Raw genomic sequence first — 26,410 nt, forward strand, 5'->3', positions numbered from 1 at the left:
AATTTTTTAAGTTTTCTGGGGTATAGTAAGAATTGTAAATCTTTCACGATGCATTACTATGTTCCTTTTGTAGTGTTTGTTACTTTTTGTCTTTTTTTTTCATTTATTGTATATTTTACAACTAATATAAATTGAACGAAAAAAAGTAAAGCTAAACAGTAAAAGAATTTTCCCTTTTTGTAGAAGTCCAGTTTTCTCAAATACTTTATTTTGTTTAAAGGGGTTTGTCTTGGCTGTTACTATCATGAGGGAAGCAATTGATGAATTTCGGCGTTTTCAGCGAGACAAGGAAGTGAATTCACAACTATACAGCAAGCTTACAGTAAGAGGTGAGCAAGATACTTTTAATTCAGTTTATCATTGTTTAATATAATCATCATTTTAGAATTAACATAAATGTAAGAAAACATGTCTTAATTTTGTTACTGAAAATAGTATTATGTGATTGTGTGTTGTCTAATTTTCTTATAATAATATAATGCATATAATTTCAGGGTAGCTTTTTATTCATTCTCTAGATGCTTGGATGTATGTGTTTATGAATATTAATATACACACAAGCCCTTAAATGCATGCACACATACATATACATAAATATTAATAGTTTTAGAGTGGCTGTTACAGTTTGTATATAATGCACGTGTCCTAGAGACACGTGAAACTCAACTGGTGTGTACACTGTCTGTGAAGGGTAGCTATCACTTCCTCTAAAGTCTCTCTTTGCTTTATATTTTAAACACAGTCATTAAGGTCAGACATCTGGTATCTTGGCCTTGAACTATACTTAAGGAAGAGGGCTTTGAGCAGCTGAAACAAATGTCATGGTCCAAAGTGGTAACTGATGTGCGCCGATCCCCCTGTAACGTTCATTTAAGGCTTTAACCCTCGCCCAGTTTATGTTCTTGAGAGTTGTTTATTTGGTTTTTCAGTCCATTGTAGAAAAGAAGCAATGTATTAGGGAGAGAGTGGGTGAAGGTATTACAGGTAAGCGTGATGACAGTAGAAAGTGACAGTGAAAAACTAAATGGATATTCATAATGACTCAGAGCCTGTTTAAAAATGGAGAAGTTTAGAGTGGAGTTTATGTCTTCTGTTTATACATGGACATTTGTACAATGAATTATTATTATTTTTTAATTGTCCAAAAAGTGTTTTTATGCTTTATTGGAGTATTTTTCACATAACATAAAATTCATCCATTTAAAATATACAGTTCAGTAGTTTTGGGTATAGTCACAGAGTTATGAAACCGTCACCACCATCTAATTTCAGAACGTTTTTAACATTCTAGAAAGAAGCTCTGGATATCTATTAGCAGGCATTTCCCATTCTTGCCGCTTCCCTATCCCACTCCAGCCCCAGGCAACTACTGATCTACTTTCTATCTCTATGGATTTGCCTGTTCTAAACATTTCCTATAAATGGAGTCAGGGAGTGTGTGGCCTGTTGTCACTGTTTTCTGACACTTGGCATCATGTTTTAAAGGTGCATTCATGTTGCAGCACATACCAGTACTTAGCGTCTTGTTGCCAGGTGATATTCTACTGTATGATATATCATATGGATGGACATTTGGGTTGTTTCCACTTTTAGGCCATTATAAATAATGCTGCTGTGAACATTTGTGTACAAGTTTTGTGTGAACATTGTTTTTATTTCTTTTGTATATATACCTAGGCATGAAATTACTGGATTGCACGGTAATGTTTTTGAGGAATTGCCAAACTATTTTCGTAATTGGCTGCACCGTTTTACGTTTCCACCAGCAATGTGAGAGGGTTCCAGTTTCTCCACATCTTCAACAACACTTGTCTCTCTTTTTGACTGTAGCCATCCTCGTGGGTGTGAGGTGGTATCTCACTGTGGCTTCGGTTTGCATTTCCCTAATGACTAATGATGTGAAATGTCTTTTCATGTGCTTTCTGGCCATTAGTATATCTTCTCTGGAGAAATGTTTATTCACATTCTTTGCCTGCTTTTAAACTGAGTTATCTGTTTTAATTGTTGAGCTGTAGGAGTTCTTTCTATATTCTGGATTTAAGTCCCATGTTAGATATATGTGATTTGGAACTGTATTGTCTCATTCTGTGGGTTGTATTTTTTCTTTCTTGATGGTGTCCCCTGATACACAAAAGTTTTTAATTTTCATGAGTCCGAGTTCATCTGTTTTTTTCTTTTTGTCGCTTATGTTTTGGGGTTGTATCTAAGGAACAGTTTGCAACCCAAAGTTACAACGATTTACTTCTGTATTTTCTTCTAGGGGTTTTATAGTTTTAGCTCTTACATTCAGGTCTGTGACCCATTTTCATTTTGTATTTTGTATGTGATGTGGCTTCTCATCCTTTTGCATGTGAACACCAAGTTGCCCCAGTATCATTTGTTGAAAAGACTGTTCTTTCTCAATTGAATTGAAAAATTAATTATTAAAAAGCTTTAATGCATAAAGTATTGGCATGGTAGAGGAAAGGTGTGTTGTAGAAAATAAGGTAAGCTTTAGCTTTGGGGAAAAGAGTCCTCAGAATGGCCAGGTAAATTAGGTGTAACTTTGGTTTGTCTATTTTGGAATACAGTATAGGTCCTGGCTTATGTTTTAAATTGTTTTGTATTGTGGAATTTGGGCTGAGCAGAGATTTGTTTCTGGGCACTAATTGTATCATTCACAAATAAATGGTGCGGTGATGTCAGCAAAAATGACAGAGTACGCAGCTCCACAAATCAAGCAGAACGTGGCAGAGCTAACTTCGTCAAAACTCTGGAAACAGTCAAACTTTACAGCATCCAGGAAGAGGCCTCCTAAAAATCGTAGGAAAGCCTTTTAATATTTTCACCTGCCTTTGCTCCACCCCCTCCGTGTCATGACAACCGCCGGGAAGATAGCAGCAGCCATGTTCCCAGTCTGGGCTCTGGACCCGGCCCTGGAGGGCACAGAGCAGGACGAGCTTGCAAAGCTTTGTGTCTGTCTGTCTAACCTGTCTGGGGGCTACTTGAAGGACTGACCCAGTTCACTCGCCTGTCTTTCACCTAACTTGGAGTTCAGGGCAGGAAGGCTGAAAAGCTGCAGGCGTTTCTCCTTGTGTCAGACTCGGGTACAGCCGGAGTCGCCGGGCAAAGATTAGTTGGGGTTCACACACGAGAGTGTCACTTCCAGGCAGGAAAAGATGCGAGAGAATCCAAAGTGCCCCTGTTTGCTCGGGGAATTTTGAAAGCTACATTCAAGGCCAGAGCCGGATGCAAGCTCAGAAAAGGCCTGAGAAGGTCTTTTGCTTCTGACCAGTTTCTTGGCTCAGGACAGGCGGAAGTGAAGGCTGAGGCAGAGCTATAAACAGCCGGACTAAGCGACAGGGTGCCCAGCACAGAGCCACAGTCTGCAAAGGCGGAAGAGGCTGTTCTTCCTTTCTGTCGTCTTCCCTCCCTCCTTCCCTCTCCCCTCTTTGTCACCATATGTGACAAAGAATACATGCTTCACAAAAATAGTTTAGAAAAGTCGCTAAATATGCATGGCTATAGCATACACCAAGCAGCAAGACAAATCCAGAAGACGGGGGAGACAGCTCATTTCCTGGGTTACCAGATTATAATACTCAAAATGTCTAGTTTTCCACAAAAAATTACAAAGCATGCAAAGACAGTGTAGCCCATTCACAGAAGAAATTAACAAAAGCTGTCTCTGAGGAAGCCCAGACATTGGACTTACTAGACAAACACCACGTCATCCGCCTCAGATATGCTCAGGAAACTAAGGCAAACAATGGACAAATTGCTAAAAGATACCAGAATGAGATGTTAACAAATGGAGAATATCAGTAAAGGTATGTAAGTTTTAAAAAAAGAAGCAAGAAATTCTGGTGCTGAAAAGTACAGTAGATGAAGAGAGAAACTCACTAGAGAGTTTCAGTAGCAGATTTGAGCAGGCAGAAGAAAGAATCAGTGAACTTGAACCTAGATCACTTGAAATTATCCAGTCTGAGGAGCAAGAAGTAGAATGAAGAAAAATAAACAGATCCTAAGAGACTTGTGGGGTAGCATCAAGTGTACTAAGGTACACGTGATGGGCGTCTCAGAAGGAGAGGAGAGAGAGAGCACAGAGAGAATACTTGAAAGGATAATGGCCATTAACTCCCCGAATTTGAGAAAAGACGCAAATCTACACATTCAGGAAGTGCACTGAACCCCAGAAGGATAAATGCAGAGATCCACACTAAGACACATTACCATCAGACAGTTGAAACCCCAGGACCAAGAGCACACCCTGCAAACGGCAAGAGAGGCGGCTTAGCACATGCAGGGGGTCCTCAGTGAGGTGAGGAGCCATCTGCAGACTTCTCATCAGAAACCTTAGAGGCCAGGGGGAAGTGGGGTGATGTTTTTAAAATTGGGAAAGGAGAAACCGTCAACAGAAAATTCTATGCTAGTAAAACTGTCACTCAAAAATGAAGGCGAAATTAAGATATTCCCAGATAAATTTAGAATTAAAAATAGGAACTCAAACACAAATACACATATACCCATGTTATCACTGCACTGTATACAATTGCCAAAAGGTGGTGATGACGGTCCAGATGTCCATCAGTGGGTGGATGGATAAACAAATTATGGTCTCTTCATACATCGGGATATTGGGATATTATTTAGCTGTAACAGTTACTGAAATGCTGATACATGATAGAATGTGAATGAACCCTGAAAATACTATGCTTTGTAAGAGAAGCCAGACACTAAAGGTCATATATTGTATGACGTCATTCTTTTGAAATAGCAGAAGAGGTAAGTTAATAGATAAAGAATGCAGATTGTGGTTGCCGTGGCCTGGGGGAGTAGGGAACGGCAGCTGCTTAATGGGTATGAGGTTCTTCTGTGGTGATGAACACGTTTTGGAACTTGATAGAGTTGGTTGCACAATACTGTGAATGTACTAAGTGCCGAGAATCATTTACCTTAAAGTGGCTGACTTTATGTCATTTTCACCTAAAATAGTATAAAATGATGAGGAAGACAGACTGGTGTATGTCTTTTACAATTCTGTAATATTTGAATTCAAAATACTCTAAAAACAATTTCAGTGGTTTCAATTCAAATGCAAGTGAAAATTCACGTTTTTAAAAAAAATCGGTCCTCATTGCCTGTGATCTGAGAAATGGACATTTCCCATGTAGATAGATGTCGGTAGCGACAGCTGCTCTTTTGGACTTCCGTGTGTGTCAGAGCACTTTCCCTGTGCTCATTCACATAACCACCGCCCAGGGGTGGCTGGTGTGGTCTCCAGTGACAATGAGAAGCCTGAAACTCATGCTAAATAATTTGCCCGAAGTTGCCATCCTTCTTGGCAGAGTTCGTATTTGAACCTGGACCCTCTGACCTCAAATTCAGTGTTCTTTCAGCTGTGGCACATTGCTTTGTGGCTGGTTATTCTGATGTAAATGACTGATAAGTAAAACTTAGTATATAGAAAGTGCATGTGTATGCTTATTATTGAGTGTAGTTTAAAATTTATTTTTGGAATGGCATTGATTGCTTTCTGTGATTTATTGTAGTTTGTTGTATCATTTTACAGCATGTGAACTTTTTATATTTAGAGTTCTCAAGCACGTTCTTGTAGAAATAAATTGAGAAAATGTTCTGTGTTGTTATTTTTTTCTTTTGAAAAGGAAAGCCACTTCCACTGTTAAATATGCTAACGACTTGAAGGTGCTGTGTTTGGAAGCAGAGGATATTTTAACTCTGGCATATGACCTTAGTGAGCACCGAAGGATTTTTAGTTTGCTCTTTATTTCATTGCCTGATAAGCTGCTTTTCTTGCGTGGGAATTTTCCATACCTGTTGCTGCTAGCTTCCTTCCTTTCTCTTTATGACTACTTCTGCTATTCATTGTCTCCTAGTGAACAGCACCAGAGGCAGAGGCAAGGAAGAGAAAATAACGTAGATTTTCCTACTTCTGGGCAGCTTTTGCGAAGAGTTGGAATTGTGTGGCCATTCTACTTTTGGCTTCTTGGAAACAATGCTGTTTTTTTCCCTTGTTGCTAGGGAGTCATGTATAGATTGTGTACCTTGTTTGTAATCATCCAGATGGCTAGTTCACAATTCATTTCCACAGATATTTACTAAGTACCCACTATGTGTTGGGTACCGTGATAACTTGATGAGATTCAAATATGGATAAGTCCTGAACTAAGCTTTTTAAAGAGCTCATGCAGTCAGTATTCTAGCAGATAGGATCAATTCAGAAGTCTTCGTTTATTTGTGTTTTCATCAGCCGCCGGATCTCAGCAGGGCTAAGTTATGTCAACCACTATTAGTGTATTTCCCAAATTTAAACCTAAAGCTAACATGGAACTTGATATTTAGAAATGAAACTTGAATTAATTTTGTGCTGCTGGGTCCTTCATACAGCTCGTGATGATTGTTTTCCAGTATATCTTAGTTATTTCTTTTTTATTTTTTAATAAATTTATTTATTTTTATTTATTTATTTTTGGCTGCATTGGGTCTTCATTGCTGCACGCGGGCTTTCTCTAGTTGCGGTGGGCGAGCGGGGACTTCTCATTGCGGTGGCTTCTCTTGTTGTGGAGCACGGGCTCTAGGCTCGCAGGCTTCAGTAGTGGCTCGTGGGCTCTAGAGCGCAGGCTCAGTAGTTGTGGTGCACGGGCTTATTTGCTCCGCAGCATGTGGGATCTTCCTGGACCAGGGATCGAACCTGTGTTCCCTGCATTGGCAGGCGGATTCTTAACCAGTGCACCACCAGGGAAGTCCCTTAGTTATTTCTTTTACTAGTTCTGGCGTTTTGTCGTTTAACATGTTTTCAAGTATTCAAACATAGGAGAGAGAGAAAAATGTCTGTGACTTGAGCCTTATGTAAAGTACTCGTGTTTGCGTATTCGTGTGTGTGTGTGTGTGTGTGTGTGTTTGAGAGAATGTGAGAGAGAACATTTGCATTTACATGTCTCTTGTGGTCCAGTTTCCTTGCCAAAAAGGAAGCTTATCTGTGCAGAGTATAGAAATTCTTTATTCCTGTGTATTTTAGCATCTTTGATTCATATTATCAACACTGTGTTGTCCCACACTTGTTAACATTCTTACTCTGTTTTTTTTACGTTAAAAAGATTTTTATGGAATGTCGAATGAAATTTTGTCATCTTTTAGTGAAATTGACTCCATTTGTCAGTAATAATCATTCCTTGAAAATCAAGAGATTTTAAAATCCCTCGTTAGTGCCTTTTACATATTGTCTATGCAATATGTCGCTTTCACTAAGTCATCTTTCTTGTCTGTGATCTGAGCAGCGTTTTAAAATACCCTCTTCCAATGCTCATTCCAGAATATTCAGCATACACTATTGCATTTTTACTCTAAGTAACATTTATCAATCCATTACTATATGTCAGGCACAAACACTTTACATACACTCCCTCATTTGTTTGGTTCTCTGTGGCTGTATCATGGTGGACACGTATCCTCAGGACTGGATAGATAGGCAAGAGTGGATGTACATACTCATTATCTGCATAACTGGTATTTTTTCTTAGGTCACCCTAAGAGGACCTGTATGAATTCATTTCTTCATGATATTAAGCATTTAACATTTTTTATTGCATTGTTTGGAGATTAGGGCCTGGAACCCATGAAACATAACTTTAAAAAATACTTGCTTGCACAGGGTACCTTCTCACACAGATGGGCGTTTCGTATATGTCTGGGTGCTGGTAGCATCCTCTGCTTCCCTCTAGTGACTGGCATCAGTAGTTACCTTTAATGACTGCTGGTTACCTTTAATGACTGAACTCCCAGCCACACGTTTTTTTAAATTTCCAGTTTGGTGAAAAATGCTCTCATTGTGTTTTCTTGCTATTTATCTTTTAGCACTTCACTGTTCGTTTCTTATCCTTTATGGAAGTTTATTCCGCCGTTGTTCCTATGTTCATCTTTATCTTATAATTTCTCTACTAAGATAAATTTATCACATGTGGGAAATACTTTTATCTTGTTTGATTAATTTTTTCATTTTTTTTAAGATGTAGATAAATTTACATTTTTCATGTAGGCATATCTTCTGATCCTTTTCCTTTGTGGTTTTTACCTCCATCATAGGAAGTCCATTCAATACCAATATATTATAAGTGACTATTTTATTTCTTTTAATTAAAAAAAATATTTATTTTATTTATTTAGTTATGGCTGTGTTGGGTCTTCGTTGCTGTGCGCAGGCTTTCTCTAGTTGTGGCGAGCGGGGGCTACTCTTCGTTACAGTGCGTGGGCTTCTCATTGCGGTGGCTTCTCTCATTGTGGAGCTCGGGTTCTAGGCGCGCGGGCTTCAGTAGTTGCGGCACGTGGGCTCAGTAGTTGTGGCTCGCGGGCTCTGGAGCACAGGGTCACTAGTTGTGGCGCACGGGCTTAGTTGCTCTGTGGCATGTGGGATCTTCCCGGACCAGGGATTGAACCCGTGTCCCCTGCATTGGCAGGCGGATTCTCAACCACTGCACCACCAGGGAAGCCCCTAAGTGACTATTTTAATTTCCTTACAGTATTTCTGTGTTTTCATTTTTTGTACTTGAATTTTTTTTTTTTTTTTTTGCAGTATATGGGCCTCTCACTGTTGCGGCCTCTCCCATTGCAGAGCACAGGCTCTGGATGCACAGGCTCAGCGGCCATGGCTCACGGGCCCAGCCGCTCGGCGGCATGTGGGATCTTCCCGGACCGGGGCATGAACCCGTGTCCCCTGCATCGGCAGGTGGACTCTCAACCACTGCGCCACCAGGGAAGCCCTGTACTTGAATTTTTACCCCATTTGCAGTTTTACGTGTAAAAGTATGTATTGTATGGAGAAGGGATCTGACATTTTTTTTCTCAAATGGTCAGTTAGTTACTTTAAAACCAGTTATTCAAGTTACTAACTTCTCTCAGATCTTTGAGAAATATGTTAGATTTGTTTTGGTCCTTTCCTCTAGTTTCTGTGCTCTTCCACTGATTCATCCAAATTTCCATGCCAGTCTCATACCAGTTTTAAATGTTCCTTTACAGTACATTCTGGTATCTTGGGAAACCTCTCCGTTCCTCCCTCCTCCCCTCCCTCCACCAGTTATTTTCATTTTTTTCTTGTGTTCTCTGAGAAGCATGAAACGCTCTAAATATAAGAGTCCTGGGGAACTTTCTGTCTGCTCGTGACTTAGGCCAGTGGCCCCTGGCCCTCCAGCAGCCTCACAGCTGTCTTGCCACCTCCATCTGTGGATTTCTTCACTGTCTCCAAGTCTCCACACTTAGGTGGATTGAGAAGTAAACCACTGTCATGTGGGTTATGTAAACGTTAGAGGAAAAGAGAGACCAGGGACTGTCTTGACCTGGGTTTGCTCACATCTCTCTCCATAGTAACATGACCGTACACACTCAGGTAGGACACTTGGGGTTTGTCCATGGGGTGAGTCCATGGTAGAGGGAGACTGCTTTTTTTGTACTGTTTCTGATTTTAGTGATTGAGAGTCTTAGAACTTGTTAATTACGAACCATTCATATTAACAATACTTTGTATCTTCACCTTTGATAGATATTTAAGAAGCCTGTGTAACTATAGGAAACAAAGGTTAGAAATTTCTTTTATGCAAACAGCAGAGGGCTTAATGAACACTTTGGAGTGTGTCCTCTCTTTATTGATACCATATAATTTCTATTTGTATCTGTTAGTTGGTAAAATATCTAACGTTTGAGATACTTATTAAAATTTTCAAACTGTTGTGATTTTCTGCAAAATCTTTTATCTGGTGAATGCAGTGAATTACTGTTGATACTTATTTCAGTGTTAGGTTCTGCATATAGCTTTAGGCAAAAGCACGTGCACTGGCTGGCTGTAAAGCCTGCCTGATAGCCTCCTCTGACAGCCCCTGGAGTCTCCCTTGGCAACTTGCATAGATAGCTTGGACTCCCTTAGCCAGTGAGAGGCTAATATAGTTTATCCGGTGAATAACATTCAGTGTTTTATCTTTAAATATTTCTTATGGTAATGTAGTATTTCATTATTCCAGTATTCCTCCCAAAGCTATTCCAGCTCTTTTTGTACTGATAGTAGAGGAAAAAGAATTGATTGTGTTTAATTTGAGTATCTTAATTTTTTTGTTGTTGCTTAGGAATGTTATTAAATGATACCTTGGTTATTGCTAGTAAATGTTTAAGAGTAAAAATTGGTTACTTTTGGCAAGATGCTTTATAATTCTTACCCCCAGGCTGTAGTATTTCTTTTATTTTTCTTATTTCCTAGGCTGTAATTATACAGTCCATTTGTTGTTATATTTTATTTCACTCTACCTTACTTAATATTGCTAGAATATAAGCTACCCATTTTGTTCCCACTTATGTCCCTGGCCTGTACTGGGGGAAGGGTGTCCACGTGCCCTTGAGTTAATCCTGACTTCCTCTGGCACCCTCAACTTCGTCAGCCGAGGTCAAGGGGAAGCCTGTGCCCTGCCCAGCTTCAGCCGGGGTCAAGATGGGGTCCTGGGCTCCCCGGGCCTCTCAGCCTGAGCGCAGTCTCGGCCTGTGTACCCCAGGACTAGCCTCACGGGACCTTCATCTTGGTTCGTGTCTCAGACTTTAAAATCACTCTTCATCTTCTGCGTTTTAATCACCACGAGATTCTGTACATCTTCATTCTTAGCATTGCCCTTTTTTCACTGTGCCTTTGGAATTCTGGTTTCTTCATCACCTGAACCTTTCCATCATCAGACTCCTCTGAATGTGCCTTCTTGCTTTCATTAAAATGTGGCTCTTCTGTGAGGGTCCTGCTTCCCCTGCAACTCTCCTAAATGTTTGCTATTTTTCTCCCGTAATCTTGGGGCCACTTGACCTGGAATTAGAGTCCTTCCTATCTTTGTAGCTTATTCCCTCTTGCACCTTCCTCCGGCTATTTTTCAACCGCCAGTTCATTGATCTTACACCTTTGTGCTGTTCCTTGCCCCTTTGATGTTCTAGTTGATGAAGTCCAATGTATCAGTTTTTTCTTTTATGATTGTGCTTTTGGTGTCCTATCTGAGAACTCTTTGCCTAAACTCAAGTTCACAAAGATTTTCTGTTACATTTATTTCTCTGATGTTTCTTCTTCTAGAGGTTTTTTAGTTTTAGGATTTGCATTATATGACAGGTCTTTTGAGTAAAGTTTTGTATTGGTACAAGGTGTGCGTGTTGTTGTTTCTAGCACCAGTTTTTGAAAAAGTGATCCCTTTACCACCACATTGGCTTACACTTCTGTCAACAATTAGTTGTCTTTCATGTGTGGGTTTATTTCTAGACTCTCTTTTCACTCTGTTGATCTATTTGTCTCTTTTATGCTAAAACAATGGTCTTTTCATTACTGTTGTTTCATAATAATTCTTGAAAGCAGTAGCGTTTGCCCTCCAAGTTTGTTTTTCCTTTTTAGAGTTGTTTTGGCTAGACTAGATCCTTTGTATTTCCATGTGACTTTTATAAATTTATTTATTTATTTATTATTTTTGGCTGCGTTGGGTCTTTGTTGCCACATGTGGGCTTTCTCTAGTTGCGGTGAGCGGGGGCTACTCCTCACTGTGGTGCGCAGGCTTTCCATTGCGGTGTCCTCTCCTGTTGTGGAGCATGGGCTCTAGGCGTGCGGGCTTCAATAGTTGTGGCACATGGGCTCAGTAGCTGTGGCTCGCGGGCCCCAGAGTGCAGGCTCAGTAGTCGTGGCGCACGGGCTTAGTTGCTCCGCAGCATGCAGGGTCTTCCGGGACCAGGGCTCGAACCTGTGTCCCCTGCACCGGCAGGGCAGGCAGACTCTTAGCCACTGCGCCACCAGGGAAGTCCCTCCATGTGACTTTTAGAATCAGTTTGTTAATTTCTATTAAAAAAAAGCCTGCTGAGGGCTTCCCTGGTGGCGCAGTGGTTGAGAGTCCGCCTGCCAACGCAGGGGACACGGGTTCGTGCCCCGGTCTGGGAAGATCCCACATGCCGCGGAGCGGCTGGGCCCGTGAGCCATGGCCACTGAGCTTGCGCGTCCGGAGCCTGTGCTCCGCAACGGGAGAGGCCACAACAGTGAGAGGCCCGCGTACTGCAAAAAAAGAAAAAATAAAGCCTGCTGGGATTTTGATTGGGATTGCATTGAATCTATAGATAAATTAGGGGGAGAATTGACTTTTTAATAGTATTAAGTCTTCTGATCCATGAATGAGGTATATCTCTTCCTTTATTTAGGTGTTTTAAAATTTCTCTCAGCAATATTTTGGGTTTTTTTCAGAGTATAGGTCTCTCTCTTAATATAATACGATGTGATATAATATAGTATAGTATAAAACTTATTTCCCAACTACCCACTTTGCTTCATAATCTGTTTTAAGTTAGGCTCCTACCTCCACACCCACTTAAAATGGTGAGAGAGTTGGGGGAGAATGCCATTCCCACCCAAATAATGAAGACAAGCCCAGTAACTGGCCAATTTCACGGGTGGTGGTCTGCCCAGGAAGCAATACGTGTTAATCCGAAGTGACCTTCTAGAGGGCTCCTTATATGCGATCAATGCTTTTTTAAAAAGTTGCTTAATTATTTGTCACTCTTATCTCCTTGTGTGTGTTTTGTTGGGAAATAAGTAATTAATACCTTTTCATCCTTATTTGGTAATGTCTGTGTCTAGTTAGATGTGGTGTTTATGGTTATGCTCTCTTTAATCCATTCCGGCATTTGACCCGTTTTAACTGATTAGGGGTAGAATGGTTATCAACTCCTGTTCTTTTAAAATGGGTTAAGTTTGGATATGCATTTGCGAAGAACAAACTAAATGTCCTAAAAGTGCACAGGATCTGAAATTTGGTAGACACTCAGGTGTTTGAATATTTATAGCACTATAGCATTTTAAGCACATTGTGTAGCAGTGTGTATAAAATCCTGCTGATGCTTATACAGGTTACAGAAGGCTTCATGGGGTTATATTTGCTGTGCAATTAAGGAGGTCTGGGGAGGGAGGGATTTCAGTCAAAAGGAGCAGCAAGTGCAGGGAACCTGTAAGAATAAGCAAGGGCCTTACACGGTTGTCGGATAAGGTGCCAGACTAACATAGAGCAGGAGCAAAGGGAAATAGTAGGTAAAGCCGGAAAGTTAATTTGAGATCAGCTGTGAAGAATGTGTATACATGCTGCAAATTTGATTATCTTCTAAGTAATTGTCCAGTAATGGAGGGTTTGGGGTGAGGATGAACATAATCCTTAATTTTTCAACTAGTTCGTTTGGAATTATGCTGAATTTGGAAAATAATAACAGTGGCGACCATTTAGTTGTGTCTTGTTTCTACAGGTGATGCTGACGAGTGGCAATGAGAGTGGTAGACAGGGCGCGTGGTTAGACACTCTGCAGGAAGAAGAGTGGTTCTTGGAGTGATTTTTGATCTCTCTTCGGAGGAGCCAATAAAACTTGGTTCATGGGGCAAGTGAGCTAAATGCTTGCCTCCCGTGATAAGGCACACATAAGCCATCATACTGTTGAGGCATAGTGGCAGGGAACGTTTATTGCTAGAAGAAGGATTTAATGGAAGGATTTACCTGCAGTAGTTTAGAGAGAGGAAAGGACTGCTGTTACCTTACTTGGTAATAGTCACTATTCACTGTTTCATCAAAAGAAAAAGGCTGGTAAGGTACGACTTCCTGAGTATGTACTTGACAGTAAATGGAGTAGGATATTTTTAAGGAAAACTGTCATTAGGTTTAAATACTGGTGTACACATTGAAGTATCTTTGTTACTCTATTTAGAACTTGCTTCTATCAAATGGAGCTCTGAAGTTACTAAATTTTAAATGCTCATTCAATAAACACTTTGTGTTGTTGATGGTTCCATTGGTTTGTGAGAGCAGGTGGCCGTTGTGTGTCTTCTATGTGCTGTGACTTGTAAAACTTAAGGAATATCTCTTGTTACCAGTCTCTTCCAACTCTGATATTAGTATGTTGCTAGCTAGGATCAGCTATCCGTTCAGCTCACAAAGGGTGGCCAGAAATCAAACCATTAGTGGAGGCGTGGACTCTGCAGATTAGGCTGCGGAAGGTCATGATGCTGGGCTGTCAGTGCTGGACAGGTGCACGGGGAGTGGGTGGCTTTCCTCCATCTTTTCTGTCCGATGCCTTCGCTGTTCTTTGGGAAAGAGAACAGAGAAGAAGTCCGTGAGTTCACGTGACAAAGGCTGTAAAGGAAGTGCAGGCAGTCCCTTGAACACAAGATCAGAATTATTAGAGAATTCAGAACTGTTGAACAATTTGACCAATTCTTCAAAATTTAGACATGTGTACTTTGAACAGATAAGTGAGGCAGATTATCATACTGCTTTGACACTGTGCTGTGTTTAGCCTTCTCGTATTTTGTTCATGTTGTAATATTGTGTAAGAGTTGAGGACTTTCAACAGTGCGTTTTACCATAAACTGTTTTACTTAAACATATAATTGCTAGTAAGTTCCATAGAAATGAATAGTGATCACAATTAATGCCTTAAAAATTAAAGGCTATTAAATATAAATTGTGTCTATTACCATGTGAGAGAATAATAAATCTCTCAGAAATGTAAGGTCTTGATTAAGGAGTCAAAAAAGGATGCGTTTTCTTTGTTTCAAAATAGTTTAAAATTATTTACTACATCTTATGACTGCAACCATTTCTTTTTCTCTCTTTTTTAAATGTGTCTATTAAAATGTAAAAAAGCAGAAGGAAGGAAAAGTGGATTGGAGAGTAGGAGAGAAAATAAAATTAAATGATAAGACAGGAATTCTGCTGAGTTAATACTCAGGGAGTATGAGATAAGTAATATGTCTTTACTGCCTGATGCTTAGCTATAAAAAACATAATAGTGGGAGTACAGACCTGAAGCTTGAAGTGACCAACTGAAAAAAAAGATTTAAAGTAGACATTCTTTTGCAAGTATGTTTTTTGGCTACTAATTGATGTATACTTATCACTTACGAAAATATCGTAAGATTTGCTTCACATGCAATTCTAAAGAACTTTGCTATTTTATAATATGAATAAAAAGTAGCTTCATCTCCCCCCTGAAAAGTTACTCCAGCCCTTATGTATTTATTGTATAATTGAGGAACATGGAAAAATATAACAGCAAAAATATAATACTTACAAAACGTTTTGATATCCTCAAAACAAATTGTTAGGAACTGGTATGGTTCTATTGAAACTCAGCTGCTTTAAGAGGTATTTAGGAAATAAGGCTTTATAATAAGTTGAATTGGTCTAAAAGTCAGTGTAATGACTGGTAATGTTAGTATTTGATAATGTAATATGAACTTAGCTCTTGTTCTGTTAGCTTTCAGAATAAACTGAATGTAAAAGAAGTGGACCTTTTCCCATGTCAAAACAGTAGTTACAAAAATGTAAAGGCAGATCCATAAGGCTGTTGCTGGTTTCAAAAGGGAGATGGACAGAGGGAGGGAGACCAAGATAGGGAGGTGGGGAGAGAGGGAAGGAGGGAGAGAAACAGAGGGGCGAAGGGAGGCAGGGCGGGAGGAGACACAGGGAGCGAGAACGGACCCAAGTCTTGTTGCTGCTTCAGGACGGTGTCTCCCATTGTCCATGCCAGCTTCTCACCTCCTCTCTGTGGCACTAACATGATGTAGATGTTGTGTGTTAGATTTTGTAAATGATTACAGTGCACTAGATACTAGAGAGACAGTTCAAGAATTTACACAGTATACCATGTGGAAGCATCACATTTTGTGGAAATCTCTAGACCTTAGTTTTCAGTCCTGACCTGTGTCTGTAAAGCTACTAGTGGAGGGTGGTTTTACATGTAATTTTCTTCGTTTCTTTTTTCTGTCAGTTATGTGCCAATCAGTGCCTCCAAAACATTAATGTAAGGATTTTACATCTACATGTTACTCAGCTTCAGTCATCAGATTATTTTATTTAGTGATATTTTTGATCATCCGTAACTTGACTCAGACCTGAAATAATGGCAGATGTGGGAAGAACTTTGCAGATGGAATCCTCTTCCCCACTCTCGCACGTCTTTTATTGGGGGATAGTTAATTGTATTCGGGAGTTCACTAGGAGAAGTAAATTTTCAGCGACTGTGTCTATCTGAAATAAATTTATTTTGAAAGTATAAGTATAGATAAATTTCTAAAGTGTTATTTTTTTCTCCCAAAGTTATTTCTAAAGTATTATTTATCAACTGAAAGTTTAACTCTGATGTGCTATTATTTCCTTGAGTTGATTATACTTCTTCTTTTTTTTAAGGTAAAGTGCAAGTTAAGAGTTCAGACATACAAGTTGGAGACCTCATCATAGTGGAAAAGGTTGATGCATTTTTAATATCTTTTAGACATGTATATGCCAGTTATGAACATTTAGCCTGATTGCAAGTAACTTTTGAATCTGAAGGAAATTGTTTGAGACATGTATTTTAAATCTTAACATCTTTGTGTAAGGTTTGATATATGTGAAGAAAAAAATACAGGTTTCTGTGTAGTCTGTTTTGCTAAATTATGTTTCAGTCTGTGTAGGTAGTCATATTTTGTCTAAAATAAGACATGTTAACTGTTTATTGTTGCATTATCAGAATTATATCTTTTGACCAAAGAATTATATTAGTTAGAACCTATTTATAATGTTTCAGTTTCTAGAGCTTCTTTTTATAGACAGATATATATATGTAATTATTGGATATTAATTCTTATGGCTTAAAAACTTAACGAGGGGGCTTCGCTGGTGGCGCAGTGGTTGAGAGTCCGCCTGCCGATGCAGGGGACACAGGTTCGTGCCCCGGTCCGGGAAGATCCCACATGCCGCGGAGCGGCTGGGCCTGTGAGCCATGGCCGCTGAGCCTGCGCGTCCAGAGCCTGTGCTCCGTAACGGGAGAGGCCACAACAGTGAGAGACCCGCGTACCGCAAAAAAACCCCAAACAAACAAACAAAAAAAACAACTTAACGAGGGAAAGGTAAATGGAAACAAGAGGATTAGAAAGAAAAAGTTTAGGTCAATGTAGGAAGAAGCCATTTTAAAAACCCCACAGTGGTCAGAGGTGGCTGTTGGCAGGCCGCTACTGGCCCGGAGTCTGGAGGCCTGGGCTGTCTGCCTTTGCGGAGAAGCGTTTCTGCCCGCACAGCCTTCCTGAGTAACAGTGACTGAGGGCATAGTCTTTTTGTTTTTCCTTTTTTAAGGCTCTAGAACAACATTTTAAAAAATATAGAATGAGAGGTTTTCATAAGGCCTCTTACAGAGGAGTGTGAGCCCCTGGTACCAGCTGATAGCCACATGGGGACCCATGGGAACATGCCCATCCTGAGCTGCCCGTGGGGAGGTTGAGTGAGAGCCTTCTCCTCAGGAGGGAAGCGGTCTTCATCTCACTGCAGTAAAAATCCATACGCAGAGAACGCTTCGGGCTGTGTTTGTCGGATTTTACGGAAAGGAGAAAATTAAACATACTGATTTGCAGCTTATTTACGTAGTATTCAGTTATATGGATACTGTAAGTTACTAACTTTTGATCCATTGTTAGATTTTGGATGGTTTCTCTTTTCTGCTCTGAGAAGTGCTATGATGAACATTCTGGTACACACATCCTTGCAGGACTCTATAGGATAAATGCTGACAAGAGGGATGGCTGAGCCATATGTTAGTCATATAAATTTTGATGCAATTTTTAAGAAACAGCAACCTTTGTTTTCTCAGGTTTCTGTGGTCAGGAATCTGGATGCAGCCTAGCTGCATCTCCTGGCTCTGGGTCCCCCTTAAGGCTCTCAGTCAAGTTGTGTCAAGGTGTCAGCCCAGTAGCCATCGCCTCCAAGTTCCACGGGGGTGGAGCTGATGCCAGTCTCACTCTTGGGGTTGTTGGCAGGACTTGGTGCCTCTTTGGACGCAGGGCCTCAGTTCTACGAGCTTTAGGCCTGTGGCCACGCTCATTGCTGGACACATGGGCCTCTCCACCGGGCAGCCCACCACCGGCCTGCCAGCAGGAGGGGTAAAGAGAGAGTGTGAGTGCCAGCAGAAGGGTTGCACAGTCTCCGAGACCTAGACTCCAGAGTGATGCCCCAACACTTCTTGTTTTCCTCTTGACTTTTAGGAGGATATCCTGTGTTTGTTGTGTTGAAGGTTAGGATAGAATCTCTCTTTGTGAATCAGATGAGTACTGTTTGGCCTTTTCATTCTTTCATCTCTTATTTCCTCCTTAACTTTCCTATTTACCCTTTTTTTCCCTTACCTTTGCTGTTTAGTTTGATGTAGCAGTACACTCACCTTCCTGTTTTCCCTCAGTCCTCCCATTTTTACTGAGTAACAGGTGCACCCTTCTTGGCCATCTCATTGGTCATACAGGTAGATGTGAAAGAGAGATCTACATCTGTGTCTGGGTGTTCCTCTTCAGTGTCTCTCTGGCCTCACAGGTGTCTTCTCCATCAGTAAGAAAGATTGGTGAGGGACATAGGCCTCTGTAGACATCCAGGTAAAGGTTTCCGTTTGATGTGGAGCTGCACCTCTTTGTGTTTGTTTGTTATTTCAGTGTCCAGTGGATAGCACGTTGTGGATGACGCACCAGTGTTACATATATGTGAGCATGTGTGTGGTATCCTGCACTACTCTGAAATGTAAAGGTTTGGTGGCAGAGCTAGAGGGAAGGCTTCTGACTGTTTTCGCTAGCCTTCAGGAAGCGCTGCTGCCACAGCATAGGGCGGCACCACCTACCTCATTCAGGTTTTATATTGCCAATTGTACTTTCATTTTCATATATTTCAATTCCCTGGAAAACATTGAGTATTCTGAAGTTTGATAACATAGTTTCCAGTAACTACTGGGAAACGATAAATTTTTAGTAGTAGGTTCATGGTATTTGTCAAACCAATTTTGTGATTTTTGTAGTGATAAAAGGTTTTTTTCTTGCCAGTTGATATAATCATCATAAGGAAATAGCAGAGATCTGGTAGCAAATGGCTTTGTCCTTCTACTTTTTTTTTTCTTTTTTGCGGTACGCGGGCCTCTCACAATTGTGGCGTCTCCCGTTGCGGAGCACAGGCTCCGAACGCGCAGGCTCAGCGGCCATGACTCACGGGCCCAGCCACTCCGCAGCATGTGGGATCTTCCTGGACCAGGGCATGAACCCGTGTCCCCTGCATCAGCAGGCGGACTCTCAACTACTGTGCCACCAGGGAAGCCCATATTTCTCTTTTATTTGACCATATTCCTATTTATAAATTAATGTTTGGATATTTCCATGGTGAATTTTATGTTATAGGATAGTTGTAATTTTTTATCTTAACATGGAATTAAAATTAGTACATCGACATTCATTTTATGGGTATTTAAAGGAATAATGCTAATCAGCTTTGGCTCAGTGTTATAGATGTCAGTAGCCGTAGAACATGGGAGAGCAGCAGCCTGGGACAGAAAGTGGAAAGAGGATGATGCGGCCTTCAGTGTTCACTGCGTCTAGGTTTAAACTCCTAGTTCTCCAGTTTCAAATTCAGCCTAGGAGAAGTATGTGTTTGACATGTATCTGGAAATTGGGAGGGTAGGACCGTTCAGAGTCAAGGTCAGATGATCCTTTATGCATGCAAGGTGAAGCAAGAAATTCCAAAGATTATCTCCCAGCTTAATAAGGAAACCTGAACAGTAACTGAATTCTTACACAGATGTATGTATCAAAATCTCAGCAAAGTTTTTTCTTCGTTCGTTTGTTTTGGTTTTAAAGACAAAATAAGATTTTTCTAAAACTGATTTGGCAAGGCACAGGCCCTAACGTGGCAAAAACAACCTTGACAAGGAGAATAAAGTGAAAAGAGTCACTCTCCTAATGTTAAGGCATACTTCCTACTATATTAATTAACATAGGGCAGAAGAAGGGTAGAAACAAAGTTAATGAAACATCAATGGAGAACCCAGAAATAGACCCACCCAAAAATGCTCAAGTGATTTTGGACAAAGTGCAAAAGCAATTAAAATGGAGGATGGATAGCCTTTCAACAAAACAGGCTGGAACTAGTGGACATCCATGGGTAAAAAATGAACCATAATCTAAATGTCACACCTTCGATAGATATGAAAGTGGGCCAGGGGCTTAAATATGTCACGTAAAACTGTAAAACTGTTAGAATAAAACAGGAGAAAATATTCAGAATCTAGGGTAGGAAAATAGTTTGTAGACTTGACACCAAAAGCACAATGCATATAAGGGTGAAATTGATAGATTGCATCATTAAAATTAAAAATTTGTGCTTTGTGAAAGAACATGTGAATATGGTGGAAAAACAGACTGGGAGAAAGTATTTGTAAACCATATATCCACAAAGATTTGTATCTAGAATATGTAAAAATGCTAAATACTCAACAGTAAAAAAATAATCACATTAGAAAATGGGCAAAAAAAAAATAAACATTTAGCCAAAGAAGACATACAGATAGAAAATAAGCATATGAAACGTTATTCAACATCATTAGTTATCTGGAAATGCAAATGAAAATACAGTGAAATATCACTACACATATAGCAGAATGGCTACAATGAAAACTGATGACAGCACAAACGCTGGCAGTGACATGAAGACAGTGGATCACATGCAATTCATGTGGGGATATCAAATGTTACAGCTATTCTGGAAAATCATTAGACAGTCTGTTAAAAAACTGAGTATACAACTATCATTTGACCCAGAAGTTGAACTTTTGGACCTTTATCACAGGTAAATATTAATTTAGATTGGCACAAAAGCTTGAACATGAATGTTTATACCTGCATTATTCATGATAGCCAAAAATCAGAAACAGTTCAGATATTCTGAACAGGTCATGGTCAAAGAAACTGCTGTACATTATACCATGGTAATTTCATATTAAGAAAACACAGGTCCCTGCTCCTATATTGCTCAGAGTCTTGAGAGGAGGGAAAAATAAAAATATCCAATAATTATTCTGAAGTTTCTAGTTTACTTATTAATGCCTTATAGAAAAATAAAACAGGATAAGGGAATAAAGGGTAGTGGTCTAAAATTAAGAAAAAAATTCCATGTATGATAGTATCAAAGGAATAAAATACTTATAAATAAAATCATGGTTAAGAATAAACTTAACAAAAGAACAAAACTTGTACTTTGAAAACTACAAAACATTGTTAAAACACAGTAAAGAAGAGCTGGATAAACAGAACGACGTCCCATGTTCATGGATTGGAAGTATTCATATGTTAAAATGGCAGTACTCCCAAACTGACCTACAGGTTCAGTGCAGTCCCTCTTAACATCCCAGCTGACTTCTTTGCAGAAATTGACAAGCTGATTCTAAAATTCATGTGGAAATACAAGAGATTCAGAATAGCCAAAGCAGTTTTTAAAAATGTGAACAAAATTGGCATATTCACACTTCTCCATTTCAGAACTTTCTACAAAGTTAACATTAATCAGGACAGTATGGAATTGGCATAAATTAAACATTGAGAGTCCAGAAATAAAGCCTTAAATTTCTGGTTAACAGATTTTCAACAAGGGTGCCTAGAAAATTCAGTGGGATGGGGCTGTGTTTGGGTGGGTGCTTATTTTTGACCCAATACTGATTATGAGAGTCTTCATTTTGTTGTGTGCAGCTGTAGTTCATTCATTTTGTGGTTACATAGTATGCCTTGTGTCCATTCTACTGTTGGCGGGTATTTGGGTTGCTTCTAAGTTTTGCCTGTTAGGGTTGATACCTCTGAGTCATACTTGACCACGTCTTCTGGCTCACATGTGCACACATTGCTGCTGCATGTGTACTGAGGAGTGGACTTGTTGGATTTGGGGGTGAGTGTGTATGTTGCACTTGAGTACTTACTGCAAATGATTTTGCAAAGTGATGTATCAAATTATACTCAGATCGACAGTGAGTAAGAGTTCCCATTCCTTCATGTTTGCCAACACTCGGCATTGCCAACCTTTTAAATTTACCATTTGCAAATTGTACATAGTGGTTGTGGTTTTAATGTGCATTTCTGTAAAGACTAACAAAGTCGGACACCTTTTCATATGATTTTGGATATTTTTCTCATTTGGGAAAAGCCTGTGAGAATCTCTTACTGTTTTTCTTCAGAGTTATCCTTTCTTAATAGTCTGCAGGCCTTCAAGTACTCTGGATGGGAGTCCTTTATTAGTTTTATGTTGTGAATAACTGTTCCTTCCTAGTGTGCTTTGTGGAACAGAGATGCTTAATGAATTCAATATATTATCATTCAAAGAAAAATTCTAATGAAGTCAACCTTATTAATCTTTTCATCTGTAATAAATTTTTTTTTAAATTTGTGGTAGTAGGGGGAAGGAGTCTTGTTTAAGAAATCTCTTCCTACCAAAAAGTCATGAAAATATTCTTCTGTATTATCTTTTAGGTTTTATTGTTTTGACTTTGACATTTTTAAAAAATTTATTTATTTATTTATTTTTGGCTGCGTTGGGTCTTTGTTGCAGTGAGTGGGGGCTACTCTTCATCACGGTGTGCGGACTTCTCACTGCGGTGGCTTCTCTTGTTGTGGAGCACGGGCTCTAGGCACCCAGGCTTCAGTAGTTGTGGCACATGGGCTCAGTAGTTGTGGCTCGCAGCCTCTAGAGCTCAGGTTCCGTAGTTGTGGTGCACGGGCTTAGTTGCTCTGCAGCATGTGGGATCTTCCCGGACCAGAGCTCGAACCTGTGTCCCCTGCATTGGCAGGCGGATTCTTAACCACTGTGCCACCAGGGGAGTCCCTGACTTTGACATTTAGAAGTATAATTCGTTTGGAATAGATTTTCGTGTTTCGATTGAAGTAGAGGCCAGGTATTATCTCTTCTCATTGCCCATGGGTATCTAGTTTTCTCAGCACTGTTTATTGAAAAGATGTCTGCAGTGCCAACTTTCTCATAAATCTGGTGTCCATGGATGTGTGGGCCGACTTCTGGATTCTCTGCTTTTACATTAATATAATCATCCATCTTAGTGGAATACCATCTTGTCTTAATTATTCTATTTTAATATTTAGTTTTGTTATAGTGTACAGACAGCTCTCCATGTTGTTTCTCACACTTGTCTAGCCATTCTTGGCCTTTGCATTTCCCTGTAAATATTGGGAATATCTTGTCATTTCCCACCAAAAAAGCATGTTAAGCTTTTGATTGGGTCTGTGTTGAATGTATAGGTCAGTATATGCACACTTCACATCTTTGCAGTACTGTATATTCTAATTTCAGAACGTGGTGTTTTCTATTTCCTTAGGCTTCATTTAATTTCTTTCAGTAATGTTTTACAGTTTTTTGTTTAGAAGGCTTGCCCATCTTTTATCAGTTTTATTCTAGTGCTAGTTTTTTCTTATTACCGAAATGGGCATATTTAAAGAAATATTTACCTTCTTGCTGTTTGTTACTGGTATGTATGTTTTTGTTTTCTGTGTCATTAATTTTGCTCTTATATTTGTTTACATCCTTGTACTTTCTTTGGGATTTATTGGCTGGGTTTTCTTTTCCTGCTTTCGAATGGATATTTAGTCCTTTGTATATTTTTAGCCTCCCTTTTCTGTTGTATGCAGTTTAGTCATGTATATTTTCCTCTTATCATTTTCCTGACTTCGGCTGTGTTACACACATGATATGTTGATATGTTGAGTTTTTATTACCATTTCATTAACAATATTTTCTAGTTTCCATTGTGATTTCCCCCTTCACCTAAAGGTTCTTTAGATCTTAACAATTGCCTAAAGAAATGTTAGAAATAAATAGCTCTGTTCTACAGCATATCTTCTTTCCGCTTTAACAACTTACGTTTGTTTTTGTTGCTTGCTGACTGACAAGTAGTTCATTTCTTTACTGTGTGTAGATAAATCTTAACTTAGGTCTTAAAGAATATAAATAATTCATGAAACTATGTGACGTATTCTTATTATAATTATATTTTTCTTTTAGTTTGTATAGCTTTCCCAACTAATTAATGCTAATTAGTATTACTAATTATTATTAGTAATACTAATTAATACTATTATTAGTAATAGTGATTAAATAAATGTATGAATAGTGACCTTTGAGTTTTTCTCCTTTCCTGCTTTGTAAAAAGAATATCTCCTCAAATTTGTGGGGTTTTGTTTGCTCAGTTGTACATTTATTCTTTCATTCAACATTTATTAAGTGTTTCGTTTTCGATATGCTCTGTTTTGTGTTAGGTGTTGGAAGAACACTGTCCTCACTTTCTAGGTCATTAGTCTGATAGGGAGGCCATCATTTTTTTATAAGGCAGTAACTGTTATATTGTACGTGTGAGTTGAGGTACAACAGAGGCCACAGAAATGGTAATATTTAACATTTTTCAGGAAATGAAGTAGTTTTCAGGTCATCACTAAATGCCATTTACGTGGTTCATTGATGCGGAAAGAAACTTCGAGGTCTAACTAAAATATGAGTTAAAATATTCATTTTTATTATACAAATTATGAATGTTAATTGTTTCAGCATAGAGTTGAAATATAACATTATTTTAGTTGTTTTTAGGAGCTATTTCTCCTTTGGAATGGAATTGTGTTAATTTGTAGACTTGCATATAGATAATTAATATTTTATATTACTCTGCAGAATCAAAGAATTCCATCGGACATGGTATTTCTTAGGACATCAGAAAAAGCAGGTATTTTTATTTTTATTGCTGATGATTGGTATTTTGGCAGTTTAATTTTCATTTTGAAAGATAAAAGTTAAATTTATTCTTGTAAGAATTTTTCTTTGATAATATATTGAATTCATTAATTTCTAAATCACATTTAACTGTTTATGTTTAAAACAATGATTTTACTGTGTAATATGTTGGTTTAAAAAATATCCTTTCCTATATCAAGTGAAAGTTTTCATTCGAATCCATTTTGATATCCAAATAGATGGTGATGTTCCTCAAAACTTGATTGCTATTCTGCATTTGCACTTTTATTTCTCATTCAGCAAACATTTATTTAGCACTTACTATATGCCAGGCACTACCTGTTGCTTAGAATACAAAAGGGAGTAAAACCGAGTTGCTCTCTTCAAAGAGTTTATGATCTACTTATTTATGGAAGTACACACATTGACGATTAGCAATACTCTGATTGTATAGATAGTATAAATATTAAAAGGCATGTGGAGGGCTTTGCTGGTGGCGTAGTGGTTAAGAATCCTCCTGCCAATGCAGGGGACACGGGTTCGAGCCCTGGTGTGGGAAGAGCCCACATGCCGCGGAGCAACTGAGCCCGTGCGCCACAACTACTGAGCCTGTGCTCTGGAGCCTGCGAGCCACAACTACTGAGCCCGCGAGCCACAACTACTGAGCCTGCATGCCACAACTGCTGAAGCCCGTGTGCCTAGAGCCCGTGCTTTGCAACAAGAGAAGCCACCACAATGAGAAGCCCACGCGCCACAACGAAGAGTAACCCCCGCTTGCCACAACTAGAGAAAGCCCATGCACAGCAATGAAGACCCAATGCCGCCAAAAATAAATATACAAACAAATAAATAAATAAAAGACATGTAGGAGTAATGGGAGGGAACAGACAATTTGCCTAGGTGAGTTGAAATGGGCTTCACAGAAAAAATGATACTTATATGACCAGAGCTTTAAACAATAAGAAGAAGGTGCAAAAGGGGTAATGAGAAGGAAGCCTCATGTGGTCAAGGAAAAAAAATCCATTGGTTGGAAATCAGGAAACCTAAAATCTAGTCTGCTTTGACCAATTTCTAATTATATGACCTAGCCACGTGGTCGTACATTTTCATCATCTCTAAAATGATGAGAGGTTTGTCAAGTAATATCCAAAGTTCCTTCTGCCTTATATTTCTGACTTTGTTGCATAAATGAGCAATATTTTTATGGGAAGCTTGGCATATGTATTATTGTTTGTAGCATGAAAACTCTAGAAAGGACATGGTTAAAATTTAGAGTTGTTGATTTAGTTTTTTCTCCATTTACAAACAGTGGGGGGTTTTTTGTTTTTTTTTGTATTTTTAAAAAAATTTATTTATTTGGCTGTGCCGGGTCTTATTTGCGGCATGCGGGATCTTCATTGCCACATGCGAGGTCTTAGTTGTGGCACGCAGGATCTAATTCCCTGACCAGGGGTCGAACCTGGGCCCCCTGTGTTGGGAGCGAGGAGTCTTAATCACTGGACCACCAGCAAAGTTCCTAAACAGCGTTTCTTTAAAAGGACATTTTAAGTCATGAGAGAGAAGAAAAATGTTTTCTCTTTTCACCAACTGTAGTTATGATTACTTACATCGTAAGATGAGGCTGCCATTAACAGCAGAATTCAGTTACACCTAATAATCAAGTGACCTCTGTACACTTGATACCTTTACTTTATTGTGTGCTGTTTAATGTGTGGTTTTGTTTTGCCCATAGGGTGGAGACTGGAGAACTACTTTTCCAGTCCATTTCCCTTTCCTGTCCAGTTAGATGGGGCCATGCCCTGAGGTATGGCCGAAGGAGGGTGGCTGAAAGTCATGTG

At 39.4% G+C, this 26,410-nt stretch overlaps 1 protein-coding gene across 4 annotated transcripts in view; it reads left to right on the forward strand.

Moving 5' to 3' along the window:
- The window catches only part of ATP9B (ATPase phospholipid transporting 9B (putative)), a 217,414-nt gene that overhangs the window by 36,372 nt on the left and 154,632 nt on the right, over positions 1-26,410 (forward strand). For all 4 annotated transcript variants that reach the window (XR_014297509.1, XM_082667371.1, XM_082667370.1 and 1 more), the window contains 3 exons: positions 221-329; positions 16,212-16,270; positions 24,513-24,564. Coding sequence is in view for 3 of the 4 variants with exons in the window: in XM_082667371.1 (XP_082523497.1) it covers positions 221-329; positions 16,212-16,270; positions 24,513-24,564 (220 nt within the window). In the remaining variant the exon portion in view is untranslated. The remainder of the gene's footprint in view (positions 1-220; positions 330-16,211; positions 16,271-24,512; positions 24,565-26,410) is intronic.

The sequence above is a fragment of the Grampus griseus genome, assembly GCF_964374135.1.
Source record: "Grampus griseus genome assembly, chromosome: 12".
In the NCBI taxonomy this organism is placed as follows: domain Eukaryota; kingdom Metazoa; phylum Chordata; class Mammalia; order Artiodactyla; family Delphinidae; genus Grampus; species Grampus griseus.